Raw genomic sequence first — 26,361 nt, 5'->3', positions numbered from 1 at the left:
ACTCCTCTGGGGTGGGGGCTGACCTGAAGGGCAGTGAGCCAAGACCTGAGGCAGGGCGAGACACCATGCAGGCACAGCATCCCTGGATGGTGCCCACTTAGAAGTGGAGCGGGGAGGGCATGGGCAGCCGCAGCTCCCAGACACCAGCACACACAGACGCACACACAAGTGCACACCTGCAGTGACGCAGGCACACACAAGCGCACACAGGGTTACACATGCATACACAGATCACATGCTTGCACATGCACACGCCAGCAGGCACACGGTGATGCAGGCACACACAAGTGCACACAGTTACACATGCATACACAGCTCACGTGCTTACACGTGCACACGCCAGCACACACGTGCTGACACAGGCACACACAAGTGCACGCAGTTACACACATGCATACACAGCTCACGTGCTTACACGTGCACACGCCAGCACACAGGCAGCTACCCTTGAGTGCTTGCAGGCACTCACCTGGTCACAGGGGCACTATTATGCCAAACAGATGACACAGTAACATGGGCACACATGCAGTCACATTGCACACACGTGCAGAAGCACATGGCTATGTATGTGCACCTACCTGGCACGCATGCACACGCAGCCTAGGGATGAGTGGCTGGGGCTGAAGAGGGTACCAGGTGCCCGTAGCCCTGTCAACCCATCCCAGGCCCTGACCGGGACTCCTTAGTGCAGCTCCTCAGGCCGCTGTCAGGAGGCTGCACCGAACCCCCAAAATCCCAAAAGCTCCTGGTGGATTTGAGACGGCCTAGACCTCTGGGCCCCGCAGGCAGCAGCAGAGACAAAGCTCAGCCTGGGCTCAGAGCACGGAGACCGGCCCTGTCCTGAGGGGTCTGAGGGGGGACGGGGCCCCATCCTGAGGGGTCTTGGGGGGGGATGGGGTCCCGTCCTGAGAGGTCTGGGGGGGTAATGGGGCCCTGTCCTGAGGGGTCAGAGTGGGGGAGGGGCCCTGTCCTGAGGGGTCTGGGGGGGAACGTGGTCCCATCCTGAGGCGTCCGAGGGAGGACGGGGCCCCGTCCTGAGGGGTCTGTGCAGACAGGGTCCTGTCCTGAGGAGTGTCAGGGGAGACGGGTCGGTGTCTGGTGGGGGCATGTGGAGATGGGGTCCTGTCTGAAGGTTCTGGGTGGAGCTGGGACCTACCCTGTAGGCACCGTGTAGAGTCAGAGTCCTGTTTCCTCACATGGGTGCAGTCACAGAGCTGGAATCGTGGAGCAGCACCCAGACCTGCTGCTCCAAGGGAGCGGTGGTTTATCAGGGACTGGGCTCCTGCCCCCTGCCTGCCTCCACCCAGGGCAGGAGAATGTGGAGGGCATTCTGAAAGTCGGTGGAAAGGACCTCACTGATCTGGAACCCTCTCCACTGCCCCCACTGGAGTTCACGGCAGAGCTCTCTCGTTATTAAACAGCCAGGCAAGCCAACCTCCACCCCCGTATTCCCGAAACACCTTTATTGCACTATAAACAGCTTTTATAAACAAACACACTTAGGGAGTGTCTTACAGATTTACCCACAGTCAACCTCAGACACTAAGATATCAAACAGTGCAGGGGCTATTAAACGGGGGACCCCAGAGAGAACAGGGCCTGGGAGGGGTGAGCATCAGAGAAGGCAGGGAGCGTCTCTCTCCATGCAGGGCACCCTCCCCGCCTCCCCGGCCTGAGGAGCCTCCGCCCAGGTGCCCTGGCTTCCGGAGAGAGCAGAGCGCCTGCAACACCAGGCTCAGAAGGGGCCCAGCCCCAAGGGCCCTGAACGCTCGCTCTGGAGGGCTCACAGGTGTGTCCCACCGAACGTGCAGCAGGGGCCCAGCTGCTCCTCCAGTCCTGGGAAGCAGCAGCTCCTCCACCCTTCCCTGGTCAAGAGGGACAATGTGTAGCAAACGGGCTGATGAGGGATGTCCTGGGATGCCACAGATGTGCCCTGGTTCCCCGTGCCCACCAGCAGCCAGGAGAGGCAAAGCCACTGTCCTGGCCTGGCCCCTACTTTGAGTCTTTTCTGCATCATTCTGAGCTGGAAACCACCCCCCAAAATCTTTCAAGGACCCACATAACCACACAATGGGAGCCTTGCAGCCACCGAGCAGCATGAAACTCCACAGCCGGGTCCCCCCAGCTGCCTCCTGGGCTCTGACCCACCCACCGTCGTCACAGCCTATTTACACACGGCATCAAAGCCATGGCCGTCAGTCACCGCGTGTCGCTCCCAGCTGCAGACGCTGGACAGAAGGGCGACAGGTGGCAGCCCCCAGCGAGGAGGGATGGGCCACAGGGCTGCTCTCTGGGCATCTCTGAGCAAGACCCTCCAGCGTCACAGCAGAAATGGCCAGACAGGCCTGCACCCAAAAAGCAAGTGTCAACTGTGTCGGAGGAAAGCAGGACAGGAGTTTCCTCCCAGCGGACCTCTGCCAAGACCTCCTCTGCTCTGATTGTGGCAGCAGCTGCTCCCTCCGCGCCCACCCTCGGCAAGGCACCCTGGCCTGGTCCCGCTCACCACCGGAACCTGGGAACCAGGGGTCTCCCAGAGACAGCCTGACCCCTGAGGGAGCGTCTCAGGCAGAGTCTGGGCCTGGACCTGAGCCTGGTGTTGCTGTGAGGCCCTGCTCTCTGCAGGGTGGGAACTGGAGGGCGGCAGGCTGCGGGGGAGGAAGACACGCGTGCAGTGAAGGAGAATGTGGGCGCCGGGACTTGTGACCTCCCCGTCCACGGCCCTGCCTTGTCACTTGCACGGATTCCTGGACCCCTGAGAACCTCCTGCTAGAACTCTGTGTGAAAGGGGCGAGGCAATGTGGAGGGGCTTCACGAAGTGGCCCTTTCTCTTCCCCTGAGGCCCCCTCTCCTCCTCATCCTCCAAAGAAATGAATTCATGAAAAATAATACTCCAGTCAGCATCGGGTGACCAGGAAACCCACGTCAGCTGCAGCATCAGGGCCCAGCCCAGCCTGAGTGTGAGCCCCTCCCCGGCCAGCCCCAGCCCAAGCCAGCGGACCTGCCCGCCAGGACCCGGTGCGGAGGAGAGACAGGGGTCTGCCCTCTGCACCCGAGCGGGCAGCGAGCAGGTCCCCGCTCTACAGGAAGGGGAGCAGGGAGGTCAGGGGCAGCTCCTTCTCCCCGAGCAGCGTGTCCCGCTTGAGGCTGCTGCCCTTGTTCACCACCTTGATCCTGAGGGCCAGCTTCCGGACGCTGGCCGGCCCCAGGCCGTCGAAGAAGAAATCCTCATTGAAGACGGGGTGGCGGCTGTTCTTGATGATGGTGCTGCGCTGCTTCTGCAGCTTCCCGGGCACCAGGCACAGGCCCACGCAGCAGTTGATGCTGCGGGCATCGTACAGGCGGTCGTAGAGGCCCTCGGCAGCCAGCAGGCGCACCCGCAGGCGGGCCTGGCCTGCCTCGTACTCTGCCAGCAGCCGCACGCTGCCCCGAGGGCCCATGTGGACCGTGTGCTCTCCACGCGCCTGGCCGGACTCGGGGCCGGGTTCCGGGGGGGCCCGGCGGGTCAGGCGGCGCCGGCTCCCGGGGCTGGTGTCTGGAGTGCTGTCATCAGCCGACAGGGAGCCGTGGCGGCCCACGGAGTGCCGGAGCTGGCTCACCTTGGCCTGGCTGTCCTGGGCGAAGCCTTTGAGCAGTGACACCGAGCGGGAGAGCAGAGGGGACCCGAAGGGAGACGACTCGGCCGAGGACCCCGTGTCGCTCTCCCCGCCACTGAAGTAGCGGCCGGGGCTCATGAGGGCCCCGCCAGCCTCCCTGGGGCCCCCATCACCCCCGTTGGCCTTGGCAGCTGCCCGGCGGCGCCCGGCACCCAGGGAGCCCACCTGGGCCAGGGCCCCGTGCTCACTGTGGAACAGAGACTCCTTGCGTCTAGTGTGGGGGCTCTCGGCCAGCGTGGTGAAGCCGTAGGACGTCTGGGCCTTGGGGACCGAGGGCAGGGACATGGCGCCCTGGGCCTGGGGGTCGGTGTCAGTGGCCTCCTCAGGCGGCCACTCCTCAGCACTCTCGATCTGGATCACGTGCCGGGTGGCTGCCTTCAGCAGGCTCTTGCTCTCGGCCGCCAGCTTGGCAGGCAGCCGGGGGCTCCGTGGGGTCTGGCGGGGGGCCGCGGAGGCCAGGTTCTGCTCCGACGTGGACGGGCCCAGCGTGGCCTGTCCCTCGCCCTCCACGGGGCCCGAGGGCAGCTTGGGGGGGATGAAAAAGTCGGGGATCTTGTCGGGCGTCAGCACATTGCTGTACAGGGGCCCCTTGGAGGCCTTGTCCCCCGCCTCACTCCCCGCGCCCCGGGCAGCGCCGTTTTCCCCAGACCCCCGAAGCCGCTCCAAGAACCACATGTTGGTTTTTCTCATGGGGGCGGCAGGCAAGAGGCCAGGACAGGGGCTGCAGCGTCTGGGAAGAGAAGCAGGGATCAGGAGCAGCGGGGGGCGGCTGGCAGAGGGCCCTGGGCACCTGTTCCCTGTGGGGCCACCTGGCAGGGCCCTGTCAGTGGGGTGGGGACGGAGGGGTCCTCTGGGGGCGTCCCGCCCAGGCGCTGCGGCCCAAGGCAGGAGAGAGGCGGGTTCCCCCTCCCTTCTCCGGAGGGATCCCCTTAACTCCCAAGCACCCAAGCCGGGGCGGGGGGCCGCGCTCTGACTCTGGGGAGCTCCCAGAGGAGACCGGCCTCTCTCCCGCCCCTGCTCTGGTTTTGAGCATCTCAGCGCTCGTTCTAAGGGGTTCCGCGCTCGGTCCTAAGGGAAGACACGGATGTGGGTGGGCCCCCGGGGTGTCCCAGCTCCGCCCCCCCAGCGCCCTCCCACCTGTGGCTTCTCCCTGGACCGGAGGGCGTTCGGGTGGGGGGCGGGAGGGGCCGCAGGGCTGGGGCCGAGAGCGCAGCGAGTGACTCCCCGGTGTCCCCCCACCCTCCCGCGACTCAGCCTGGGGTGGGGGTGGGGTCCTGGCCGTGCCCGCAGGCCGGGCGGGGTCGCCGGACTCACCTGCCCGGGGTGACGGCCCGAGGCTGCAGGTCTGGTCGCAGACACGCAGGGGTCTCGGCGCGCAGGCTCCCGGGGCTGGCGCGGGGGACGCGGCCGGAGCTTCGATGCGGGCGGCGGCGGCAGCGCAGTCGGACTCATTCACCCGCGGCGGGAAACCGCCCAGCCCCGCCGCCGCCGCCGCCGTATTCCTCCTAGTACGGCCGCCCGCGCCCCCGCCTCGCTCAGCCCTCCAGGGACGGGGTGGGGGGCCGTCTCCGCGCAGCCCCTGGAGGCCGGTGGCAGGGAGGAGCCTCGCCAGGACCCGGGGGCTGAATGGGGGCCGGTGGGCGACAAGCAGGTGGTCACGGTTGGCTGATGGCCACTCCTGGCGCTCACGCCCGCAGATTCCGGGAAGCCGGACTCCCAACCCCAAGCCCCTGCCTCCCTACATCTGAAGAGGACCCCAGACCCCCACTAGCTGCCGGCAAGGAGCTTTCCCGACCAACGACGACGTACTAAATGACGGCAACAGTATTAAATGCAGCTGGCTTTATGATGGAGCGTTTCCTCCCTGGCGGGTCTCTGACTCTCACACAACCCAGTACGCAGGTCCTCCTGCAATTCCCAATTTGTAGATGAAGAAGGTGGGGGGGGGGGTTCCTTCCAGAAACAAAGACCGAGCAGCTGGGACAGCTGGTCTCAATAAACGGGCAACCTCTCAGCAGCCCCCCAAGAAGCCTGGGAGGCAGCTGCTCCTTCATTTCATGGACACAGGTTTACTGAGCACCCGCTTGATGCTGGACAGTGACCCGGCACCCCGGGGACACAGCCGGGACGGAGGGAGGTGGCCCCAGCCCTGGTGATGCAGGGGCAGGATGCCCACAGAGCACACAGCTGCAGCTCAGAACTGTAGGGGTGGTGACTCCTGGATCAGAATACAGCAGGAAAGTGTGAGGCATGGGGCGAAGGGGAAAGGCACATCCATGTGATTCACGGATGGAAAAACCCAGAGGGGGCGAGACCAGGTCCCAGGTTTCCTGGCGGTTCCTGAGACCACAGGGTCCCCCTTCCTGAGGCCCTGACCCCCCTCCTGCCAGTTGCTGATGTGATCTGCCAGTCCCGGCCTTCACTGCTTCCTTCTTTCTCTCCCTCCCCACCTCAGTTTCCTCTTCTGGAACCGACCTGAGCAGTTCCCAGCCTCCATGTGTATGGAGCCAGCAAGATAACATATCACCAGGACCAACCGGGAGCCGGCGGACGCCTGGCGCTTTATTGGATTATTGATTGTCCAGGAGCCTCCTGCATTCTGGGAATGTCCCCAAGTCTGGACGTGGCCCAAGCTGGGAGGAGCGGTGGCTGCCACAGTGGTACAAGAGGGGTCCTGGGGGGTGAGGGAGCTGGGCTGAGGCCTCCCCACTCTCCACGTAGACTTGAAGTGAGGTGTTAGAGTCCTGCCATCCAGAGGAGTAAAGTGAAACCCAGGGGAGCTGTGACCCCATCTCAACTTTGTTCACCCAGCAAGCGTTGATGAGCCCCCACTTTTGTTCACCCAGCAAGCGTTGATGAGCCCCCACTTTGTGCTGGGGCAACCACAACACAGCCCTAAAGTCTGACAGGGAGGCAGACACCGAGAAATTCTCCCCTTCTTCGTAGCCTGGCAGGGCCCCTGAACCCCAGCTCCGGCCATGAGGAACACTCTTGAGCTGCTGTCCACCGCCCCTGCTGGGCCCGGGCCGGGAGGAGGGTCCTGGGGGTCTGTCCACCGCCCCTGCTGGGCCCGAGCCAGGAGGAGGGTCCTGGGGGTCTGTCCACCGCCCCTGCTGGGCCCGAGCCGGGAGGAGGGTCCTGGGGGTCTGTCCACCGCCCCTGCTGGGCCCGAGCCGGGAGGAGGGTCCTGGGGGTCTGTCCACTGCCCCTGCTGGGCCTGAGCCGGGAGGAGGGTCCTGGGGGTCTGTCCATTGCCCCTGCTGGGCCCGAGCCAGGAGGGGGTCTGTCCACTGCCCCTGCTGGGCCCCAATCCTGGAGGTCTGTCCATTGCCCCTGCTGGGCCCGAGCCGGGAGGAGGGTCCTGGGGGTCTGTCCACTGCCCCCGGTGGGCCCGAGCCAGGAGGAGGGTCCTGGGGGTCTGTCCACCGCCCCTGCTGTGCCCGAGCCGGGAGGAGGGTCCTGGGGGTCCTATCCCTGTGGTGTCCCCAAAGCCCAGGCCAGCCACGTCTCCAGTAAACATTTGCCAAACAAATGGGTGAACAGCATCACCACAATGGCCCGGGAACAGTGCTGCTTCGGCAGGCCCTGGGGAGGGGGCCTCAGGAGCCACAGAGTCACCCTCCTCAATTGCAGACAAAGACAGCAGGGCCCGGGGAGGGAAGGGGACAGCGTGGGCCCGAGGAAGTGGCAGTGACCGGTCTCCTGACATCAGGCCAGCCCCAAGTATTAGGGGTTCACTCTCCAGCACCGCTGCCCAGCCCAGGTGGGGGCAGACTCTCTCCTCCCAGCTGGGTTGAGGGATGAGGCACTGAGTTTACACTACGCCTGTTTCTGTGTGAAGGACACAAATCCAGAGCTGGTCAATCAGGGCTTGAATCCTGGCGCCAGCACTTCCCACTGTGTGACGCTGGACAAGCATCCAGACCTCCGCCTCTTCGGCAGCCCAGGGCATCACAGCATTGGAGGGAGGGTTCAACAGATCACGATGTGCCTACAGCCGCCCCACCAAGTGTGCGAGGCAGGTGTCAGTCACCATCTTCCTCAGACGCTTCTGCAGGTGAGGAAAGGGTCTCAGCCAGGGGGGAGCTAGCCCAGACCTCAAAGTGCACCCCAGAGCTCTGACTCCCCCACAGCCTGGCTCGGCCAGAAGCCCACCCCATCCCCACCTCATCCCATTTGGGGACTGCAGAAACAGAGGCCTGAAAAGTACCTGGGATGGGTCCTGACACCTGCCCTGTGGACAGATGCAGGCCCCACCCTGGGTGGGGCAGGGGCAGGCAGGCCGGGGCCTTCCGGCTGCTTAGCTCTGCGCAATCGGTGAGTAAACAGGAGCCTCTCCTGGTCAACAGAACCTTCTGCCTCCATCTGCAGCAGCCTCGCTGCAGCCCTCCAGGAATCGGAGACCAGGAGGCTCAAGCTGGAGGAGGAGGCCCAGGTGGTATCGACCTGCCCCTCTCGGTCCTGAGTCGTGGCACCTCATGCTGGATGACTTTGGCCCTCCACCCCCACAGGTGGGGGCCCCAGCAGGGACCTGGGGCTTCCCAGAGCCAGGCCTCAATCCAAGGCTGTCTCACAGTGGCCTCCAGGATAACAGGCTTGGAGGATGTACAGGGGGATGGTTTAAAAAAAAGTGGGGGGATCTACGATCCGAGCTCCAATGCTGAGGAGGCCACTGGGTACCTGTGCAGCTTGAAGACTTACCCTGGGAGCATCAGGAAAGGGAGGGGACGGCGTAATAATAAAGCAATCCCAGGAGCAAGACTATCTGTGAGCTCCCAGGAGGGACCCGGCTGGTCCGTGCATCACAGGTTAGCCCAGTCAAGGGGCCCTGGAGGCCATCATCGCCAGTTTCCAGATAGGGGCACCGAGGCACAGCGGAGTAGCCCGATGCCTCGGGGAGCACATGGAACTGGCTGACCTCCAGGCCTGCCACAAGCAGGGGGGTGCTCAGTTAATACTAGCTGATACCCGGGGCATCCTGGCCCCTCCGCGGCACCAGCTGATACCCGGGGCATCCTGGCCCCTCCACGGCAAGTCCTCCTGTCTCCTCGTGCAGGGGATTGAGTGCGACCTGGGGAAGGAAACGACTCATCCAGGCTCGCACTATTCAGAGGTCAAATGTGACCCAGGGTTCTCCTGCTTCCCCCTCCAGGCTCAGCCTCCCCAGGAGTGGATGATTGACTTAATTATTCCAATTATTGGAAGTACAAAGGTAGGAAGGGGTAGCAGACAGGTGTGGGGACCCAGCTGGAGCCAGGCGTCTGGGCACCCAGACTCTTCCAGCCCAGAGAACAGGATTGAGAAATGGGGGCTCCCCAAAACCAGCTTCACCACCTCCCGGTGGGATGGTCTCAGAGGTCACCTCACCTCTCCAAGCCTCCGCTTCCTCATCTGTAAAGCGGGGAGAGTTTCAGCACCCAGAGTTCATGCTGCTCTTGGCTCATGTCCCAGCAGGTGCCAGTTTCTATTTACTCAGGGACTTGGAAGAGGACAGACGGAGGTGGGGCGTGGATGGGCAACCTAGGCCCGGGCCCCAGGGCGATGAATGAATGAATGAACGAATGAAGTGCATTTAGACCCTCTCTGTCTTATGCATCTCAGGAATTGGACACTCCTTAGTCCCCAACACTCCCCTGGTCCAGTGCCTCCTCCTTGCCCTCCCCCGTCCATTCCTGTCCTGTTCCCAACAGTGTACTTCCTGCTGGGAAATCTCATGGGGACTGTTATCGTCCCTGTGCTTCAAAGACCCCTGGCAGCTCTTCCTGGCACCAGGCCTCCCCCAAGCTCTGTGTCCTCACCCTGCTTCTGACCTCGCCTCGGCCACACTGGCCACCCTTCTGCTCCCTGAACGTGCTGACTGAACACACCACAGGGCCTTTGCACATGCCGTCTCCTCTGCCCAGAGCTCTACCTTATTCACCCTCCAATCACCGTCCTTGTGTTGTTCCCACAAAGATATCCTCCTGGATTTCCTGGGATCTCTAAGCTCCAGGACGCACTCCTTTCCACAGTTGTTTGCTTGTTTGTTTTGAGATGGAGTCTTGCTCTGTCCTCCAAGCTGGAGTGCAGTGGTGCGATCTCAACTCACTGCAACCTCCGCCTCCCACATGCAAGTGATTTTCCTGCCTCAACCCCCCGAGTAGCTGGGACTATAGGCGCCTGCCACCACATCCAGCTAATTTTTGTATTTCCAGTAGACATGGGGTTTTGACATGTTGGCCAGGCTGGTCTCGAACTCCTGACCTCAGGTGATCCACCTGCCTCAGCCTCCCAAAGTGCTGGGATTACAGACGTGAGCCACCATGCCCATTCCACAGTTGCTATTGTATGTTGAGTGTTGATTTGCTGATTAATGTCACTTGGCCATTAACTCCATGAGGGCAGATCTGTCTTGGTTACTATTGCATCCTGTTTGCCTACCAGAATTCCTGGCAGAGAAAAGATACTCAATGCAAGCATGCTGAAAGATGGTGGGTAGGTGGATGGATGGAGCAGTGAAGGGAATGAACAATGAATAGATGATGGATGAGCGATAGAGAGACAGGTGGATGGATGGATGATGAATGGATGGACATATGGAAAATGGATGGATGGAATAATGATGGAGGCTTAGGCAGATGGATGGGGGACCAGGTGGGTGAATGGATAGATGGATGGCTGGGTTACTGATGGGTGTAGATGGGGGGATGAATGGGTGACTGGATGGCTGGTTGGATATGTAGATGGATGGTTGGATGGATGAGTGGGTTACTGATGGATGTGTAGATGGTGGATGGATGAGTGGATTACTGATGGATGTGTAGATGGTGGATGGATGAGTGGATTACTGATGGATGTGTAGATGGTGGATGGATGGGTGGATTACTGATGGATGTATACATGGTGGATGGATGAGTGGATTACTGATGGATGTGTAGATGGGGGATAAGTGGATTACTGATGGATGTGTAGATGAGGGATGGATGAGTGGGTTAATGATGCATGTGTAGATGGATGGATGGATGGGTGGGTGGATTACTGATGGATGTGTAGATGCGGGATGAGTGGATTACTGATGGATGTGTAGATGGATGGATGGATGAGTGGATTACTGATGGATGTGTAGATGGATGGATGGATGGACAGATTACAGATTTACAGATGGATGATGTATGATGAATGGATGGATGGATGAGTGGGTTACTGATGGATGTGCAGATGGGGGATGGATGCGTGGATTACTGATAGATGTGTAGATTGAGGATGAATGGGTTACTGATGGATGTGTAGATGGGGGACGGATGAATGGGTTACTGATGGATTTATAGATGGATGATATACGATGGATGGATGATGGATGGATGGATGGATGGATGAGTTACTGATGGATTTATTGATGGATATACGATGGATGGATGGATGAATGGATGGATGGATGAGTTACTGATGGATTTATTGATGGATGATATACGATGGATGGATGGATGGGTTACTGATGGATTTATAGATGGATGATATACGATGGATGGATGGATGGATGGATGGATGGATGAGTTACTGATGGATTTATTGATGGATGATATACGATGGATGGATGGATGGATGGATGGTGGATGGATGGATGAGTTACTGATGGATTTATTGATGGATGATATATGATGGATGGATGGATGGATGGATGGATGGGTTACTGATGGATTTATAGATGGATGACATACGATGGATGGATGGATGGATGGATGGATGGATGGATGGATGGGTTACTGATGGATTTATAGATGGATGATATACGATGGATGGATGGATGGATGGTAGATGAGTGGGTTACTGATAGACATGTAGATGGGAGGATGGATGCATGGCTCTGTCTCCACATCTCTGAAATAAGAGATGTGTCATCGAAGCCCCTTTTGGGCCTGCCTTTGGAGAGCTCCAGTCCTAGTTAAGGACAAGCCAGAATGGCTTTTTCTCCCCACACACACCCTTACTAGACCTGTCCCCCAGGGCAGGGGTAGGGCCTGCCGCCTGCAGAGAAAGCAGCCAGAGATCCTCGGCCCGTGACAGACGTGGGTCTGCAGGGATGTGGCGAGGCTGGGAACCTCTCTCCTGGGAAGATGCTGTGTTGGTGGGAGGAGGAGTTGGGGGGGGTCTCTTGGAGCCAGAGGCTCAGATATGACAGCAGGTCTAAGGATTGGAGTTGGGGGTGCTTGAGCATGATGCTGGGTGTCGGCGAAGAGCAGGGGCATGGATGGGGTGTCTTGGAGAGAAGCCAGGACAACGGAAGAGCCCAGCCATCTGGGGCTACGCTGGGGGCATCTTGGAGAAGAAAATAAACAGCTCTTGTCTGATGTCCTGGGCTGTGTTGAAAGACAGGTTTGGCATTCGGGTGATAAACTAGGGTGTCTCCAAGGCGGTGAGAGAAGTGTCTAATGGAGAAGCTGAAGTGTGTTTTATCCTGGATAAAATAGAGGTCACCGAGAGAGATGCGGGGTCTGCTGGGCACAGGATCACCCCACAGTCTGCCAGCTATGGGCACACGTGTAGCCCCGCCTCCCTTCTCTCCAAGTCCGGGCCCTCAGGGAGGCTCCCTCAGCTGTCCACCTGGGTGACTCGTCCCAGCCCCAGCCCCGCAAGGGTCCCCAGATATGCAGGCGGGCTCGTGCTCTTGTGGTCGTTCCCCGGTTTAATTACAAACTGATCCGAACATCTGGTCTAGATCCACAGCTGGGAGGGCGGGGTTGGGCGGAAGCTGATGGGCACAGCCCAGGCCGGGCAGCCACGTCCTTCCCCCTGCTCCCAAGTGTAGGGGCCTCATAATATCAACTGTCTTGGAGCGGCCTGGCTACCCTGGAATCCCAGGTAACCTCAAGGCTGCCTTCACTTCCAACGCCAGCATGTGTCCGGGCCTGAGAACCCCAAAGCACCTTAACTGTCCCCCATCAAAGATAACTGTGCACCCAGTTCCTCAGGTGGGAAAAGTAAGCCCAGCCAGGCCCAGAATCCGCCTCCTCCCCAGGGTCCTGGGAGCCCTGACTCTCCCAGATGTGAGACCGAACCAGCCGGGCGAGAGGGGGACCCACAGGCCAGGGCTCCCAGGCAGCGGCTGCTTCTGGATATATTTTCTTTAAAGGCGAGAAATGGTTCTGTCTTTGGTATGAACATCCTCACTCCAGGCAAAGGAGGGGGTGGGCAGGGGCCCCGGCAGGAGGAGGCTCTGCCCAGCCCGGGCCGGCTGGAGGGAGGACCATGCCAGAGGCTCATGCGAAGGAAGGAGAGGCAGCGGCGGTTCGGCCTGACCAGGATCCAGGAGGAGGCTGAGAGCCCCAAGGCCACGACAGGCAGGAGCCGGGGCTGAGCACGGTCACCTGCGGGCAGAAAGAGAAGACGAGATCAGGGCTGAGACAGTGGCTGCAGACCTGGGCTCCGGTGTCAGCCACACGGCTCTTCTGCCTGGCCATCATCTCCACGAGTGTCACACCTCAGGGCCAGCCCAGAGCTCCTCAGCTCGCACGGCTGGGGCGCCCGTGCAGGTGACCCGGGTCCTTGCTGTGGACCTAGGGAGGGCCTTAACCTCTCTGCTGTTTACTCGCATGCAAGCGAGAATGCCAACCCCGGTGCCTGTCTCAGAACCGAAGGGTTGAGCACATTCCTGGGACAGGCCAACCGCCTCCTGAGCAGGACTCATCACGCCTTCGGGGTTATTTCTGGGGTCACCAGCGCCTTTTGGAGAGGACGCAGGCAGGGACCGGTGCGAACGGAGCACAGGAGCCCGCAGGCCATTCCGGTGCCTCACGGGAGCCCCTTCTCGGCCCCCAAAGCCCCTCCCAGACCCGGAACCCCCTCTGCCTGCAGCCCGAGGCCTGGCTGGGGGCGGGGTGGAGGCCGCGGCCGCGTGGGGGAGGTGCCACCCAGGAAAGAGGAGGCAGGAAGGAGACTGTTGTCATGGGGACAGGAGAGCAGCCCGACCTGGCCCAGAAGCACAGCCCTTGGGGAAATTCCATGGCCCCCTCCCCCTGCTGGCCCTCCCTCCTCCCCCGCCGCTCTCAGCCTCCACTCCCTCCAGCCCCACAGCTGCACCTCTCCTGCCCCAACCGCACCCCAGAGGAGAGACCCTGAAATCACCCAGACCTGCCTGTCCCTCCCCCGTCGATGCCCTACCATGGGTCCCCGCCAGCCCCGCAGCCAAAGTGGAGGCCCAGGGCTCCGCGGCCCGGCCTGAGGTGTACGCTTCTCACTGCCTGGGTTCACCCGCCAGCCCCTGCCTGTCCCAGCCCACCGTCCTCTCCGGCAGTGTCCGCCCCTCCTCCGGGAAGGAGGCCTGGACACCCAGCACGCAGCAGGGGTCCATAAAGACCAGGTGACGTCCATCCCAGCCAATCACAGCGATACCATCATGGCTGCACAGGGCCACTCTCGGGCACGTGCCCACCACGGCCAGTGACGCGTGTCCACACACAACCTGCACACAAAGGCTCACGGTGGCCAAAACGTGGAAGCAGCCCCAACGTCCGTCAGTGGATGAATAAACAAAATGTGGCCCCGTCACACAGTGGGACGTTATCCAGCCGTGAACAGGAGCCAGGCTCTGACCCAGGCCACAGCACGAGGCACCTTGAGGACGTCACGCTCCGTGAGAGACGCCAGACACAGAAGGCCACACAGTGTGATCCCATTTCTAGGAAATGACCAGGACAGGCCCATCCACGGAGACAGGAGGCGGATGTATGGGGGTGGGGGGTGGGGAGGGGAGGGCACAGGGAGTGATGGCTGGTGGGGACAGGGCATCTTTCGGGGCTGACAGAATGTTCTGGAACTCGACAGAGATGATTGCACAGCTTGGATGCTGAACACCCCTGAGTCGTGCCCTCTAGAGGGAAAGGCATGGCGTGTGAACCGGGTCTCAATCTTCAAATTAGACGGGCAAAGGGGACCAGGCCGGCGGCCCACGGCGGCAGCCACACACCTGGCTCAGGGCTCCCGTGAGACCACGCCGCGCAGGTGCAGCTCGCTCTCGGCGGCCACGATGGGCTGCCCGTTCTGCAGGTGGTGGTCGATCAGGTGGCTGATGCTCTCAAACAGCACGTCCTTCGTCCGCACCTGCAGGACAGAGACCCGGCATCAGCTCCCGGGAGCCGGCCTGGACCCGTGGAGTCGGAGATCGGCGATCTGGGGTCCTGCCAGGGAGCTCCCAGGATGCCTGCGTGGATGAGTGGCCGGACCAGGGAATTCCGGGACGCCAGCCACAGGATCGGCCTCAGAATTCCAGAACCACACATGGGCACGGGCTCTGAAAGCCCCAGGGTTCTGGGGCCACGCTTCCTGTTGGTGGCTGAAGGGTGACCCATGAAGATATGGCCCCCAGAGCCTGTGGATGTGACCTCATTTGGAAAAAGGTCCACAGGTCAAGGGTCCTGGTCAAGGGTCCTGGGACGAATGCGTCCAGGATGAGCCAGGTGGGCCCTAAGTCCAATGACTGCTGTCCTGACAGGAAGAAAACAAGCAGACACACAGGAGAAGGCAGAGACTGGAGCCGTGTGTCCACAAACCCGCAGCACCCGGGAGGCGGCCACCAGCGGGTGCCGGGAGGGGCCTCGGACCGAGCAGCACCCGGGAGGCGGCCACCAGCGGGCGCCGGGAGGGGCCTCGGACCGAGCAGCACCCGGGAGGCGGCCACCAGCGGGCGCCGGGAGGGGCCTTGGACCGAGCAGCACCCGGGAGGCGACGTGTCCCCAGCTGCTCTGAGTTCCTGGGTGACGTGTCCCCAGCTGCTGAGCAGTTTGTGGGTGAGGCTGGGGGCCCTGTGCACATTTCACGTGGGGAACAGGGGCAAATGCACATTCCTAGGCCTGCGGCAAAATCATCTCCTTCCATGGCACTGGGAATGGGAGCTGGGAATCTGCCTTTCGACAAGGTACCGGTAGATGTTCTGAAGCTTCCCCAGGTCTAGGGGCTGCCAGTCTGACCCCAGGGATCCGTTTAACAGAGGGAATCTGGCCTGGGAAAGAACGGAGGCGTCACCCACCAGGCTAGAGGCTAGGCGGCGGCGGGGGGACCGGAAACAGTCTGGAGGGGGCTCAGGAACTGGGAGAGCAGGCGCCCCTCGCCCAAGCCCTGCCCCTCTCCAGCTTTGTCCCAGGCCGGGGCGCACAAGTGCCACCCCTGCCACCCCTGTGTGCTTCACGCAGAGACCAGGCTCACACCAGCCCAAGAGCCACTCTGAGGGTTCGGCTGGACGGCTGAAAACGCCTCCTACACTCTGAGAGGCCTCCGAACCCTCCAGCACCTCCTCACCTGAGAAATCACCCACGTAGCCCTCAGACGCTCAAAATGCTTCATAAACCCTAGAACTCCTTGTAAATTGGAAAATGCTTTGTAAACCCTAAAACGCTTTAGAAGCTGGAGATTACTAAATCCCATTGGCCCAGAGCAACTGTAAGATGCACCACGATTTTAGGTACCAGGAGGAGAGAGAGGAGAAAAACCTCCCTGTTAAATAATGATGCAGTTCAAGTATGCAGTCGATGGTTTTAAAACAAAATCCAGACTCCAGAGACGTCAAAATTGGGGCGGGGAGACTGTCTATCTCAGAATGGAAGCAATTAGGCCGGGTGCAGCGGCTCATGCCTGTAATCCCAGCACTTTGGGAGGCCGAGGCGGGCGGATCACGAGGTCAGGAGTTCGAGACCAGCCTGGCCAACATCGTGAAATCCCATCTCTACTAAAAAAATACGAAAAATTAGCCAGGTGTGGTGGTGGGAGCCTGTAATCCCAGCTACTCAGGAGACTGAGGCGGGAGAATTGCTTGAACCGGGGAGGTGGAGCTTGCAGTGAGCTGAGATTGTGCCACTGGACTCCAGCCTGGGCAACAGTGTGAGACTCCGTCAAAAAAAAAGAAAAAGAGAGAGAAAGAAAGGGAAGGAAGAGTTGAACTAATTCAGTAACTTGATCCCAAAATTCGTTGTAAATTGAGACGTGCTTTGTACACCCTCAAATAAATTAGAACCTGAAAATACCCTATTTATCCCTCAAATACATCACCATTTGTAAGGTGCGTAAGTCATGATAAATGGTGGGGGAGCATCTTATGATGCATGAAATCATACAACTGGGATTACGATTGGTAGGCCAAGTCAGGAGGATCACTTGAGGCCAGGAGTTCAGGACCAACCTGGGCAACACGGCAAGGCCCCATCTCTACAAAAACTTAGCTGGGGACGGTGGCTCCCACCTGTAGTCCTGGCTACTCAGGAGGCTGAGCCAGGGGGACCGCTTGAGCCCAGGAGTTCGAGGCTGCAGAGAGCCATGATTCTGCCACTACACACAAGCCTGGGTGACAGAGCCAGACTCTGTCTCAAAAATAAACTGGAAGATACTTTGCAATTCTATAGTAGCTGGTCAAACGCAACATCTGGAACAATCTGGAAAAGCTTCATAAACACGGAAAGCCCCTGGATGCCCTCGGGCCCGAGACCCTCCCAACTGTGCCCAGCTAAGCCTCCGGATGCCCCAAGACCCTCCCACCTGCGCCCAGCTTACCACGCCCTCGGGGTCCACCAGCAGCAGGTGCTTGGGCTGCCCGGCGTGCATGCCGGTGAGGACATACTGCCCGGGGTTGGTGATGCTGTCTCGCACGAGGAAGTCCCCATCAGCTCGGAGCATCCTCTCTGCCGCCCGACGGCTCATCCGGCCGTGGTACCAGGGCTCCTGGCGCAGCTGTTCCTCCGTGGGGGCCACAGGAGCCCGGCGGGTAGGGGGGCTGGGCCACTGGTCCTCCAAGGGAAGGGGGGCTGCTGTCATACCTGCGGCCACTGAGCACTCATGCAACTTCAGGGCATCCTCGAAGGGTCCTGCAGGCCGGGGACAGCAGCGCTGGGCAGGCAGGGGCAGGCAGCTGCTCCCGCCGGGACCAGAGCTGGGAGAAACGGGTTCCCCGGGGAGTCCTCCGTGAACTGGTCGGCCTGCACTGACCGAGCACCCAGTGTATGAGACTCACGCTCCGCCCAGCCCCGTGCGTGCGTGGGCTCACGTGCGGCAACCTGGACCCCGACAGCAGCTCTTTCTTTCAGAGGTTAACTCCTATTTCTTTTTCTTGCCTTGTTAGGTGGGTCTCCTTCCCATAGTACACGCCTCTTCTTTCCTCATCTGGTCTTACCGCATTGGCCGGGGTCTCCAATGTACCCTAAATACTCACGATGAAAACTGGCTTCCCTCTGCTGCCTCTAGTGTTAAAATGTTCTGCCCCTGGGTTTTCTAACGGCTTCCAACAGGGCCGACATCCGACAGGCCGCTCAAAGGCTCTCCTCTGAGTCTCAGTCCCCTCATTGTCAAACAGGTGTGGGCTTGTCCCCAGGCAGAAAGCAGCATGGTTCAGACACCACAACACTGGGGCCCCAGCCCTGACGGAGACGCATCTACCTGTGGCTTGAGCAGCCTCAAATTCCTCCAGCTCCTGGTCCTGGGGGGTCCTCCCACCCTGACCCTCACTCCCTGGTCTCCCTATGGCTGGGCCAGCCCCGCACCCCTCCAGCTCCTGGTCCTGGGGGGTCCTCCCACCCTGAACCTCACTCCCTGGTCTCCCTATGGCTGGGCCAGCCCCGCACCCCTCCAGCTCCTGGTCCTGGGGGGTCCTCCCACCCTGACCCTCACTCCCTGGTCTCCCTATGGCTGGGCCAGCCCCGCACCCCTCCAGCTCCTGGTCCTGGGGAGTCCTCCCACCCTGACCCTCACTCCCTGGTCTCCCTATGGCTGGGCAGCCCCGCACCCCTCCAGCTCCTGGTCCTGGGGGGTCCTCCCACCCTGACCCTCACTCCCTGGTCTCCCTATGGCTGGGCCAGCCCCGCCCCCTCCAGCTCCTGGTCCTGGGGGGTCCTCCCACCCTGACCCTCACTCCCTGGTCTCCCTATGGCTGGGCCAGCCCCGCACCCCTCCAGCTCCTGGCCCTGGGGGTCCTTCCACCCTGACCCTGACTCCCTGGTCTCCCTATGGCTGGGCCAGCCCCGCACCCCTCCAGCTCCTGGCCCTGGGGGTCCTTCCACCCTGACCCTGACTCCCTGGTCTCCCTATGGCTGGGCCAGCCCCGCACCCCTCCAGCTCCTGGTCCTGGGGGGTCCTCCCACCCTGACCCTCACTCCCTAGTGTACCTGTAGCTGGGCCAGCCCCGCACTCCTCCAGCTCCTGGTCCTGGGGGGTCCTCCCACCCTGACCCTCACTCCCTGGTCTCCCTATGGCTGGGCCAGCCCCGCACCCCTCCAGCTCCTGGTCCTGGGGGGTCCTCCCACCCTGACCCTCACTCCCTAGTGTACCTGTAGCTGGGCCAGCCCCGCACTCCTCCAGCTCCTGGTCTTGGGGGGTCCTCCCACCCTGACCCTCACTCCCTAGTGTACCTGTAGCTGGGCCAGCCCCGCACCCCTCCAGCTCCTGGTCTTGGGGGGTCCTCCCACCCTGACCCTCACTCCCTGGTCTCCCTATGGCTGGGCCAGCCCCGCACCCCTCCAGCTCCTGGTCCTGGGGGGTCCTCCCACCCTGACCCTGGGGCTGAACCAGCTCCAGCTCCGAGCCTGGCCAGTCAGCATGTTCACCTCACCCTCCCAGCCAGCGACTGGTTCGGGGATGAGCACGTGGTGAACCAGAGGCAGCCCCAGGACTTTTCATCACCTTTCCTCAACCAGGGCTGTCTGGCAGTCCGGTCACCCTGAGGGACAGCCTGCCTCAGAAGGAAGCTCACGGTCCCAAGCCCCTCCTTTCCCAGCTGAGGGTTGGGAGGGAAGAGGGCCAAGGGTAGTGCTTGGTACCCAGCAGGCGCCCACTAGGTGCTAGACAGTGTCATTATTGTGATGTTAAGGAGACGCTGCATTGTCAGCTGGTGGAGGGAAGGAAGAAATTTGCAGCTAGCTTGGGATGCGTCCTGAGCTCGGGCGAGGACCCTCTCTGGCAGCTCAGAGCCAACACCCCTCCGAGCTCGAGGAGGGCAGAGCCGGGGCTGCAGGAAATCAGGAGAATTCTGGACACCTCAGGCAAGGAAGGACAAGCGGCAAGCCTCCTCCCTCAGGCTGAGGGCTCCCTTGGGCTAGGTCATCCCATGCGGAAGGAAGGAATGGGTTCACCATCAGACTAGCCACTTTGTCCAGGGGTGGACTAAGCCTCCCTCATTGGACTGGGCGTTCCTTCAAGCAGGAAGCTGTGCCTCCCCCATCAGGCTGGGATTTCCGTAGGAAGAATCCTCAGAGCCCAGGGTCACGTGAAGAGGAAATTTAAATTCCCTCATCCGACCAGGGAGACCCAGAGGCAGCGTGGAGACCAGCGGGCCAGGCAGTTGCAGAGGCCGGGAGTCCCACAGAGAAAAGACGAGGCCTCCCCTCTCAGACCGAGGAGTCCCACGGGGCAAGGGTCTGGCTTCCTCTGTTGACCCAAGGGTCCCACAGACGGGGCCGCAGCCTCCCCCCACACTGGTCATTCTTTCAAGGCATGATGAAGCCCCTCCCTTCAGACTGGGGGTTCCGACAGGGGCAGGTGGGTCACCCCCGAGAGCGCGGAGCTTCTCGCAGAGTGGGGCCAGCAGCCTTCCCCATGAGACGGGGAGTTCAGCAGGGAGGCCCCGGGAGACGGGGTCCGGTGGGAGGGTCTGGGCCTCACCCATCACACTGCTGGGCCGCACTCACTGGAGGGGAATGGGCCTCCCCTGTCAGACTGGCCCCTTTTAAGGCAGAGTCCAGGCCACCCCCATCAGACAAGGCCTCCGACAGGAGACAGACTGGGCCTCCCCGCCCCACACCTGTGGACGTAAAGCATCTCAGGGGGAGAAGGGAGCCGCCCAAATCAAACCAGGGACCCCCTAGTGAGTGGGGGTGGGGGGGTTGAGCCTCCCCCATCAGACAACAGGCCGCGCGGTGATGGCCGCCCCCCAGGCTGCCCACATACGCATGTCAAACAGATCCTTCTTGGGACTGTCCTTGGGCTGCAGCAGTACCGCTACCTCCGGCTCGGGGGCGTCCAGACCCTGGGTGTTGACATAGAGGTGTTCCTCCAGGTCCGGGGGGCCCCGGGCGTCCGCCTGCACATAGCCGTCCCCTGGCGGAGCTGGGGAGTGTGAGGAGGGGCAGGGGGTCGGCTGGGAGCCAGGCGAGGGGCTCGCAGGGAGCAAGGCCCCGGACACTGGGCAGGGTCCCACCAGGAGCCTCCCCCACCACGTGTGCTGCTGGCTGCAGGGCAGATGCTGCTCTGGCCTCCCCATGGTAACCCGCCCGTCTGCAGGCATCACCAGGAGTGTCTTACAGCAGCAGTAAAGCCCTGTCGGGGCTCCAACAAGGGACACGAGTGGGACAGCGTGCGGCAGGGGCTGTGGGCACCAGACATCCACGCCCAGGGAGAGGACAGCCACTGCCCTACCCAGCCCCGCCGCGGCCCCCTTCCCGGCTCAGGGACCAGAGCTTCCCAGTGTGTATGATCAGTCTCCACGTTTAAAAATAATCACAATGACTCTGCTTCCCTGTAATTATGCTATCAACATGGCACACGTGGGTCACTTGTTCTGACTCGGTTCTATTTTGAGATTTTCCTTCCTTTCGTTTTTTAATTGTATTTTGAACACGTAAAGTATTTACATGGGGCCGGGCGTGGTGGCTCACGCCTGTAATCCCAGCACTTTTGGAGGCAGAGGCAGGTGAATCATTTGAGGTCAGGAGTTCGAGACCAGCCTGGCCAACGTGGCGAAACCCCGTCTCTACTAAAAATACAAAAATTAGCCGGGCCTGGTGGTGGGCGCCCATAATCCCAACTAGTCGGGAGGCAGAGGTGTGAGAATCACTTGAAACTGGGAGGCAGAGATTGCAGTGAGCTGAGATTGTGCCATTGCCCTCCAGCCTGGACAACAGAATGAGACTCAGTCTCAAAAAAAAAAAAAAAGTATCTACATGGTTCAAAAGCCGGACCGGCATCGCAGGTGTCCTCGGGGCATTCCCTCCGGACCTGCCTGGACCCCGCCTGCATCATTCCGCCGGGCCCTGACTGGGCTGCCTCTGCCTCGGAACAGGGTCTGGCTGTGACGCCACGTGAACGAGAGGCCACACTAGCCCTTGCTGGGTGACGAGAGCAGGGGCTTGTCTCTGGCCTTCCCAGTCTACCAGGACGGGGCACAGATTCTCTCAGCTTCTTAGGGTCAGGGTGGACAAGAAGGAAGAAACACAGTGGCAAGAGTCCAGAGAGGGGAGGACAGCACTGTGGGAGGGAGAGTCCGGGGAGGGGAGGACGACACCGCGGGAGGGAGAGTCCGGGGAGGGGAGGACGACCCTGTGGGAGGGAGAGTCCGGGGAGGGGAGGACGACCCTGTGGGAGGGAGGGAGAGTCCGGGGAGGGGAGGACGACACCTCGGGAGGGAGGGAGAGTCCAGGGAGGGGAGGACGACACCACAGGAGGGAGGGAGAGTCTGGCGAGGGGAGGACGACCCTGCGGGAGGGAGAGTCCGGGGAGGGGAGGACGGCACCTCGGGAGGGAGGGAGAGTCCGGGGAGGGGAGGACGACACCGCGGGAGGGAGGGAGAGTCCAGGGAGGGGAGGACGACACCACAGGAGGGAGGGAGAGTCTGGCGAGGGGAGGACGACCCTGCGGGAGGGAGAGTCCGGGGAGGGGAGGACGGCACCTCGGGAGGGAGGGAGAGTCTGGCGAGGGGAGGACGACCCTGCAGGAGGGAGAGTCCGGGGAGGGGAGGACGGCACCTCGGAGGGAGGGAGAGTCCGGGGAGGGAGGGAGAGTCTGGCGAGGGGAGGACGACCCTGCGGGAGGGAGAGTCCGGGGAGGGGAGGACGGCACCTCGGGAGGGAGAGTCTGGCGAGGGGAGGACGACCCTGCGGAGGGAGAGTCCGGGGAGGGGAGGACGGCACCTCGGGAGGAGGGAGAGTCTGGCGAGGGGAGGACGACCCTGCGGGAGGGAGAGTCCGGGAAGGGGAGGACGGCACCTCGGGAGGGAGGGAGAGTCTGGTGAGGGGAGGACGACACCTCGGGAGGCAGATGGGTGGAGGAATCCGTGCACCCTAGAACTGCAGTGTGGCATGTTTGTAGGAGTTCTTGGGCAGAGAATCCCGAAAGGCACGACAAGCAGTGAGAATAGCCTGGGTGTGGGCACGGGGGCCGGGAACCCTGTCGAGCCCCTCGGCAGGGGTGAGCTGCCAGCCTCGCAGAGGAACGTGGGCCAGGACCAGCTCACAGCTGGGCACCGGGTGGTTCCCAATGGCTCAAGCTTCTCCAAGCTGCTCAAGGGCTCTGACGCTTGGCAGCAAAATGCCAGATTGTTTAGGAAGATCTAAAAAAAGCTCAACACAGATGTTAGCAAGGCTGTTAGGACCCAGGTAGCCACAGGCAGGGCCGCTGGGTCAGCCGACTGCACAGCCGCCTCGAGGGTGATGGGCACCGCGGGTAATGTAAGGTCAGCGCTCCGTGACCGGGCAGTTCCCAGCTCAGCATGCACCGGAGAAAAGGGCTCGTGGGAACCAGGGGCGCCTGCCGTGGAGCTACCTGAGGGAGCGGGAGGGTCACTCAATGCCCATCAGGAATGGCCTCGCTAAGAGGGAATTGCACGCGGCACAGGGAAGAGGGAATTGCACAGGGTAGAGGGAATTGCACGCGGCACAGGGAAGGGGGAATTGCACGCGGCACAGGGAAGGGGAATTGCACGCGGCACAGGGAAGGGGGAATTGCACACGGCACAGGGAAGAGGGAATTGCACACGGCACAGGGAAGGGGAATTGCATGCGGCACAGGGAGGGGGGAATTTCACAGAGAAGAGGGAATTGCACAGGGAAGGGGAATTGCACACGGCACAGGGAAGGGAGGCTCTCTTGAGCCCAGGGCTTCGAAACCAGCCTGGGCAACACAGTGAGACCTCACCTCCACAAAATTTAAGAATTTGCTGGGTGCAGTGGCACAGGTCTGTGGTTCCAGCTACTCTGGAGGGTTAGCAGGAAGAACTGCTGGAGCCTGAGAGGTGGAGGCTTCCGTGAGCTGTGATCACGCCACTGTACTCCAACCTGGGCGGCAGAGCAAGATGCTGTCTCAAAAACAAAAAGCCAAAGCTCGAAGTGCCCGGTGGGAATGTCGGTTGAGCGGGCAATTACTGATTCCTACTGAAATGGCATGGATGCCCCTCCGTGGGATATATTTGTTGAGTCCTGGCACACAAGCGGACCGTATAAGGTCACCGCACCACTGTCTGTCATGGCAAAGGCCTGGAATTGACGCAGATGTCCAGGAGCAGGGTGTGGGAAGAACCCGCGATGTTTGCCCCGTGGACACAGCAAGGCGGAAGGCACATGGGTAGCACACCCCATCTGCAAAATTGGGGGCCGTGATGCGCGTTTGAACCAGCTTGAGTATCCGGGCAAAAGCTAGGAAAACAACTCAGGAGCCACATGGACAGAAACCTAATACCGTGTGGATGACGCAGCACCTACGTCCAACACGGACAGAAACCTAATACCATGTGGATGACGCAGCACCTACGTCCAACACGGACAGAAACCTAATACCGTGTGGATGACGCAGCACCTACGTCCAACACGGACAGAAACCTAATACCGTGTGGATGACGCAGCACCTACGTCCAACACGGACAGAAACCTAATACCGTGTGGATGACGCAGCACCTACGTCCAACACGGACAGAAACCTAATACCGTGTGGATGACGCAGCACCTACGTCCAACACACACGGAATCCAGTCTGTGCAGGAGAAACAGACACTGATGATGACAATCTCAGCAGACTGTGAGGAGCAAGATGACATCGTAGGTGAATGTGAAATAAGCAGAGAGGAGAAAGACTGAGGGGGAGGCAGCGCGGGACAGGGCTGAGGCGCCCCAGAATCCTCGTGGGCACCCCTTGCAGCCCAAGCCCATCCTACCTGTGCCCGTGGATCCCACGTCCCATGGCAGGCTGCGGGCATCTCTTAGAGAAGCAGATGGACCCTGGAAACAGAGCAGCGAGAGGTTCCCCAGTGTGTGCAAGCCCCTCTTCCTGGTTCAGGACCCCTCGTCTCCCCACCCGGCCCTCCCAGACAGCTGGAGACTTAGGGGTGGGAAGTCCAGCCCTGGCCCTCCCCTGGCTCCCTCGCTCTGTGACTGAGCCCCCTGGGCCTGCCGCTCACCTCTGCCGTGGCCTTCCCCGCCGTCTCTCCACCTCAGAAGGTGGTCAGCACATCCTGCCACTTTGCAATGGCTGTTCCCCCTGCCTGGATGCCCTTCCCCGCACTGCTGTCCCAGGCAGCTCCTATTTACCAGTCAGGGCCCCGCCCAAACGCCGCTTCCTCAGGGAAGCCCTCCGACCTCCCTACAGAGTCCAGGTCCCTGTGGACATCCTCAGTGCATCCCTGGTGGCCTTATCAACGCTGTGATTAAATCATTAGCGTATTTATTCAGTGTCTGAGGGTAGAAGTCATGTCTGAAATGCCACCTCGTCTAATGTGTCCAGAGTAGGCCGGGCAGATAGACGGCACCTCATCGTGGGTGAGATGGTGAGTGAGAGAGAGAGACAGTCTGTGAATGAGTCTGTGAGTGAGTGAGATCGTGAGTGAGACAGTGAGTTGGTGAGTGAGTGAGTGAGTGAGTGGGAGAGTAGGCGCAGCAGCTACATGGCGCCCCATTGTGAGTCTGTGAGATTGCGAGTCTGTGAGTGAGTCTGTGAGTGAATCTGAGTGAGTCTGTGAGTGAGACTGGGAGTCTGAGTGAGATCGTGAGATTGTGAGTGAGTGAATGAGTGAGATGGTGAGATCGTGAGATCATGAGTGAAATCGTGAGTGAGTGAGATTGTGAGTCTGTGAGTGAGTGAGTCTGTGAGTCTGAGTAAGTCTGAGTGAGTCTGAGTGAGATCGTAAGTGAATGAGTGAGCGAGATCGTGAGTGAGCGAGATCGTGAGCGAGTGAGATCGTGAGTGAGATTGTGAGATCGTGAGATTGTGAGATCATGAATGAAATCATGAGATCGTGAGTCTGTGAGTCTGTGAGTCTGAGTGAGATCATAAGTGAATGAGTGAGCGAGATCGTGAGTGAGATCATGAGATCATGAGTGAGATCGTGAGTGAGTCTGTTAGTCTGAGTCTGTGAGACTGTGAGTGAGTCTGAGTGAGATCATGAGATTGTAAATGAGTTAGTGAGTGAGATCGTGAGTAAGAGAGATAGTGAGTGAGTGAGATCGTGAGTGAGATTGTGAGATCGTGAGATGGTGAGTGAGATCGTGAGTGAGTCTGTGAGTGAGACCGTGAAGTTGTGAGTGAGTCAGTGAGTGAGATCATGAGATCGTGAGTGAGATCGTGAGTGAATGAGTCTGAGTGAGATCGTGAGATTGTGAATGAGTCAGTGAGTGAGATCATGAGTGAGATCGTGAGTGAGTGAGATCGTGAGTGTGCGAGTGAGATCGTGAGTGAGTCTGTGAGTCTGAGTGAGTCTGTGAGACTGTGAAGTTGTGAGTGAGTGAGTGAGTCAGTGAGATTGTGAGTGAGATTGTGAGATCGTGAGATCATGAGATTGTGAGTGAGATCGTAGTGAGATCATGAGTGAGATCGTGAGCAAGATCGTGAGTGAGATCATGAGATTTTGAGATCGTGAGTGAGATCATAGTGAGATCATGAGTGAGATCGTGAGTGAGATCGTGAGATTGTGAATGAGTGAGTGAGTGAGATCATGAGTGAGATCGTGAGTGAGATCGTGAGTGAGTGAGATCGTGAGTGAGTGAGATCACAAGTCTGT

The 26,361-nt window shown here is 60.5% G+C and overlaps 2 protein-coding genes across 3 annotated transcripts in view; both read right to left on the bottom strand.

The window, feature by feature from the left end:
* Positions 1–1,446: 1,446 nt before the first annotated feature.
* Positions 1,447–4,377, bottom strand: C2CD4C (C2 calcium dependent domain containing 4C). Its single transcript, XM_033196201.1, has one exon. The coding sequence runs from the start codon at positions 4,341–4,343 to the stop codon at positions 3,078–3,080; it is 1,266 nt and encodes a 421-aa protein (XP_033052092.1). The 5' UTR covers positions 4,344–4,377; the 3' UTR covers positions 1,447–3,077.
* Positions 4,378–12,295: 7,918 nt separating this feature from the next.
* Positions 12,296–26,361, bottom strand: part of SHC2 (SHC adaptor protein 2) — a 36,770-nt gene continuing 22,704 nt past the window's right edge. The window contains exons 9-13 of one of the 2 annotated variants that reach the window (XM_033196839.1): positions 24,523–24,586; positions 20,550–20,708; positions 17,169–17,479; positions 14,596–14,729; positions 12,296–12,997 (exon numbers count right to left, since the gene is read on the bottom strand). In XM_033196839.1, coding sequence (XP_033052730.1) covers positions 14,601–14,729; positions 17,169–17,479; positions 20,550–20,708; positions 24,523–24,586 — 663 coding nt within the window. In that variant the 3' untranslated portion in view covers positions 12,296–12,997; positions 14,596–14,600. The remainder of the gene's footprint in view (positions 12,998–14,595; positions 14,730–17,168; positions 17,480–20,549; positions 20,709–24,522; positions 24,587–26,361) is intronic. The other variant, XM_033196840.1, reaches the window with a different exon arrangement.

The sequence above is a fragment of the Trachypithecus francoisi genome, unplaced genomic scaffold (assembly GCF_009764315.1).
Source record: "Trachypithecus francoisi isolate TF-2019V2 unplaced genomic scaffold, Tfra_2.0 Lachesis_group5, whole genome shotgun sequence".
NCBI lineage: Eukaryota > Metazoa > Chordata > Mammalia > Primates > Cercopithecidae > Trachypithecus > Trachypithecus francoisi.
The sequence above is the reverse complement of the archived record's forward strand: the minus strand, read 5'-3'. Positions and strand labels throughout refer to the sequence as shown.

Coding starts and splice junctions, on each gene's coding strand:
- C2CD4C (XM_033196201.1), bottom strand. CDS start 4,343: ATGAGAAAAACCAACATGTGGTTCTTGGAGCGGCTTCGGGGGTCTGGG.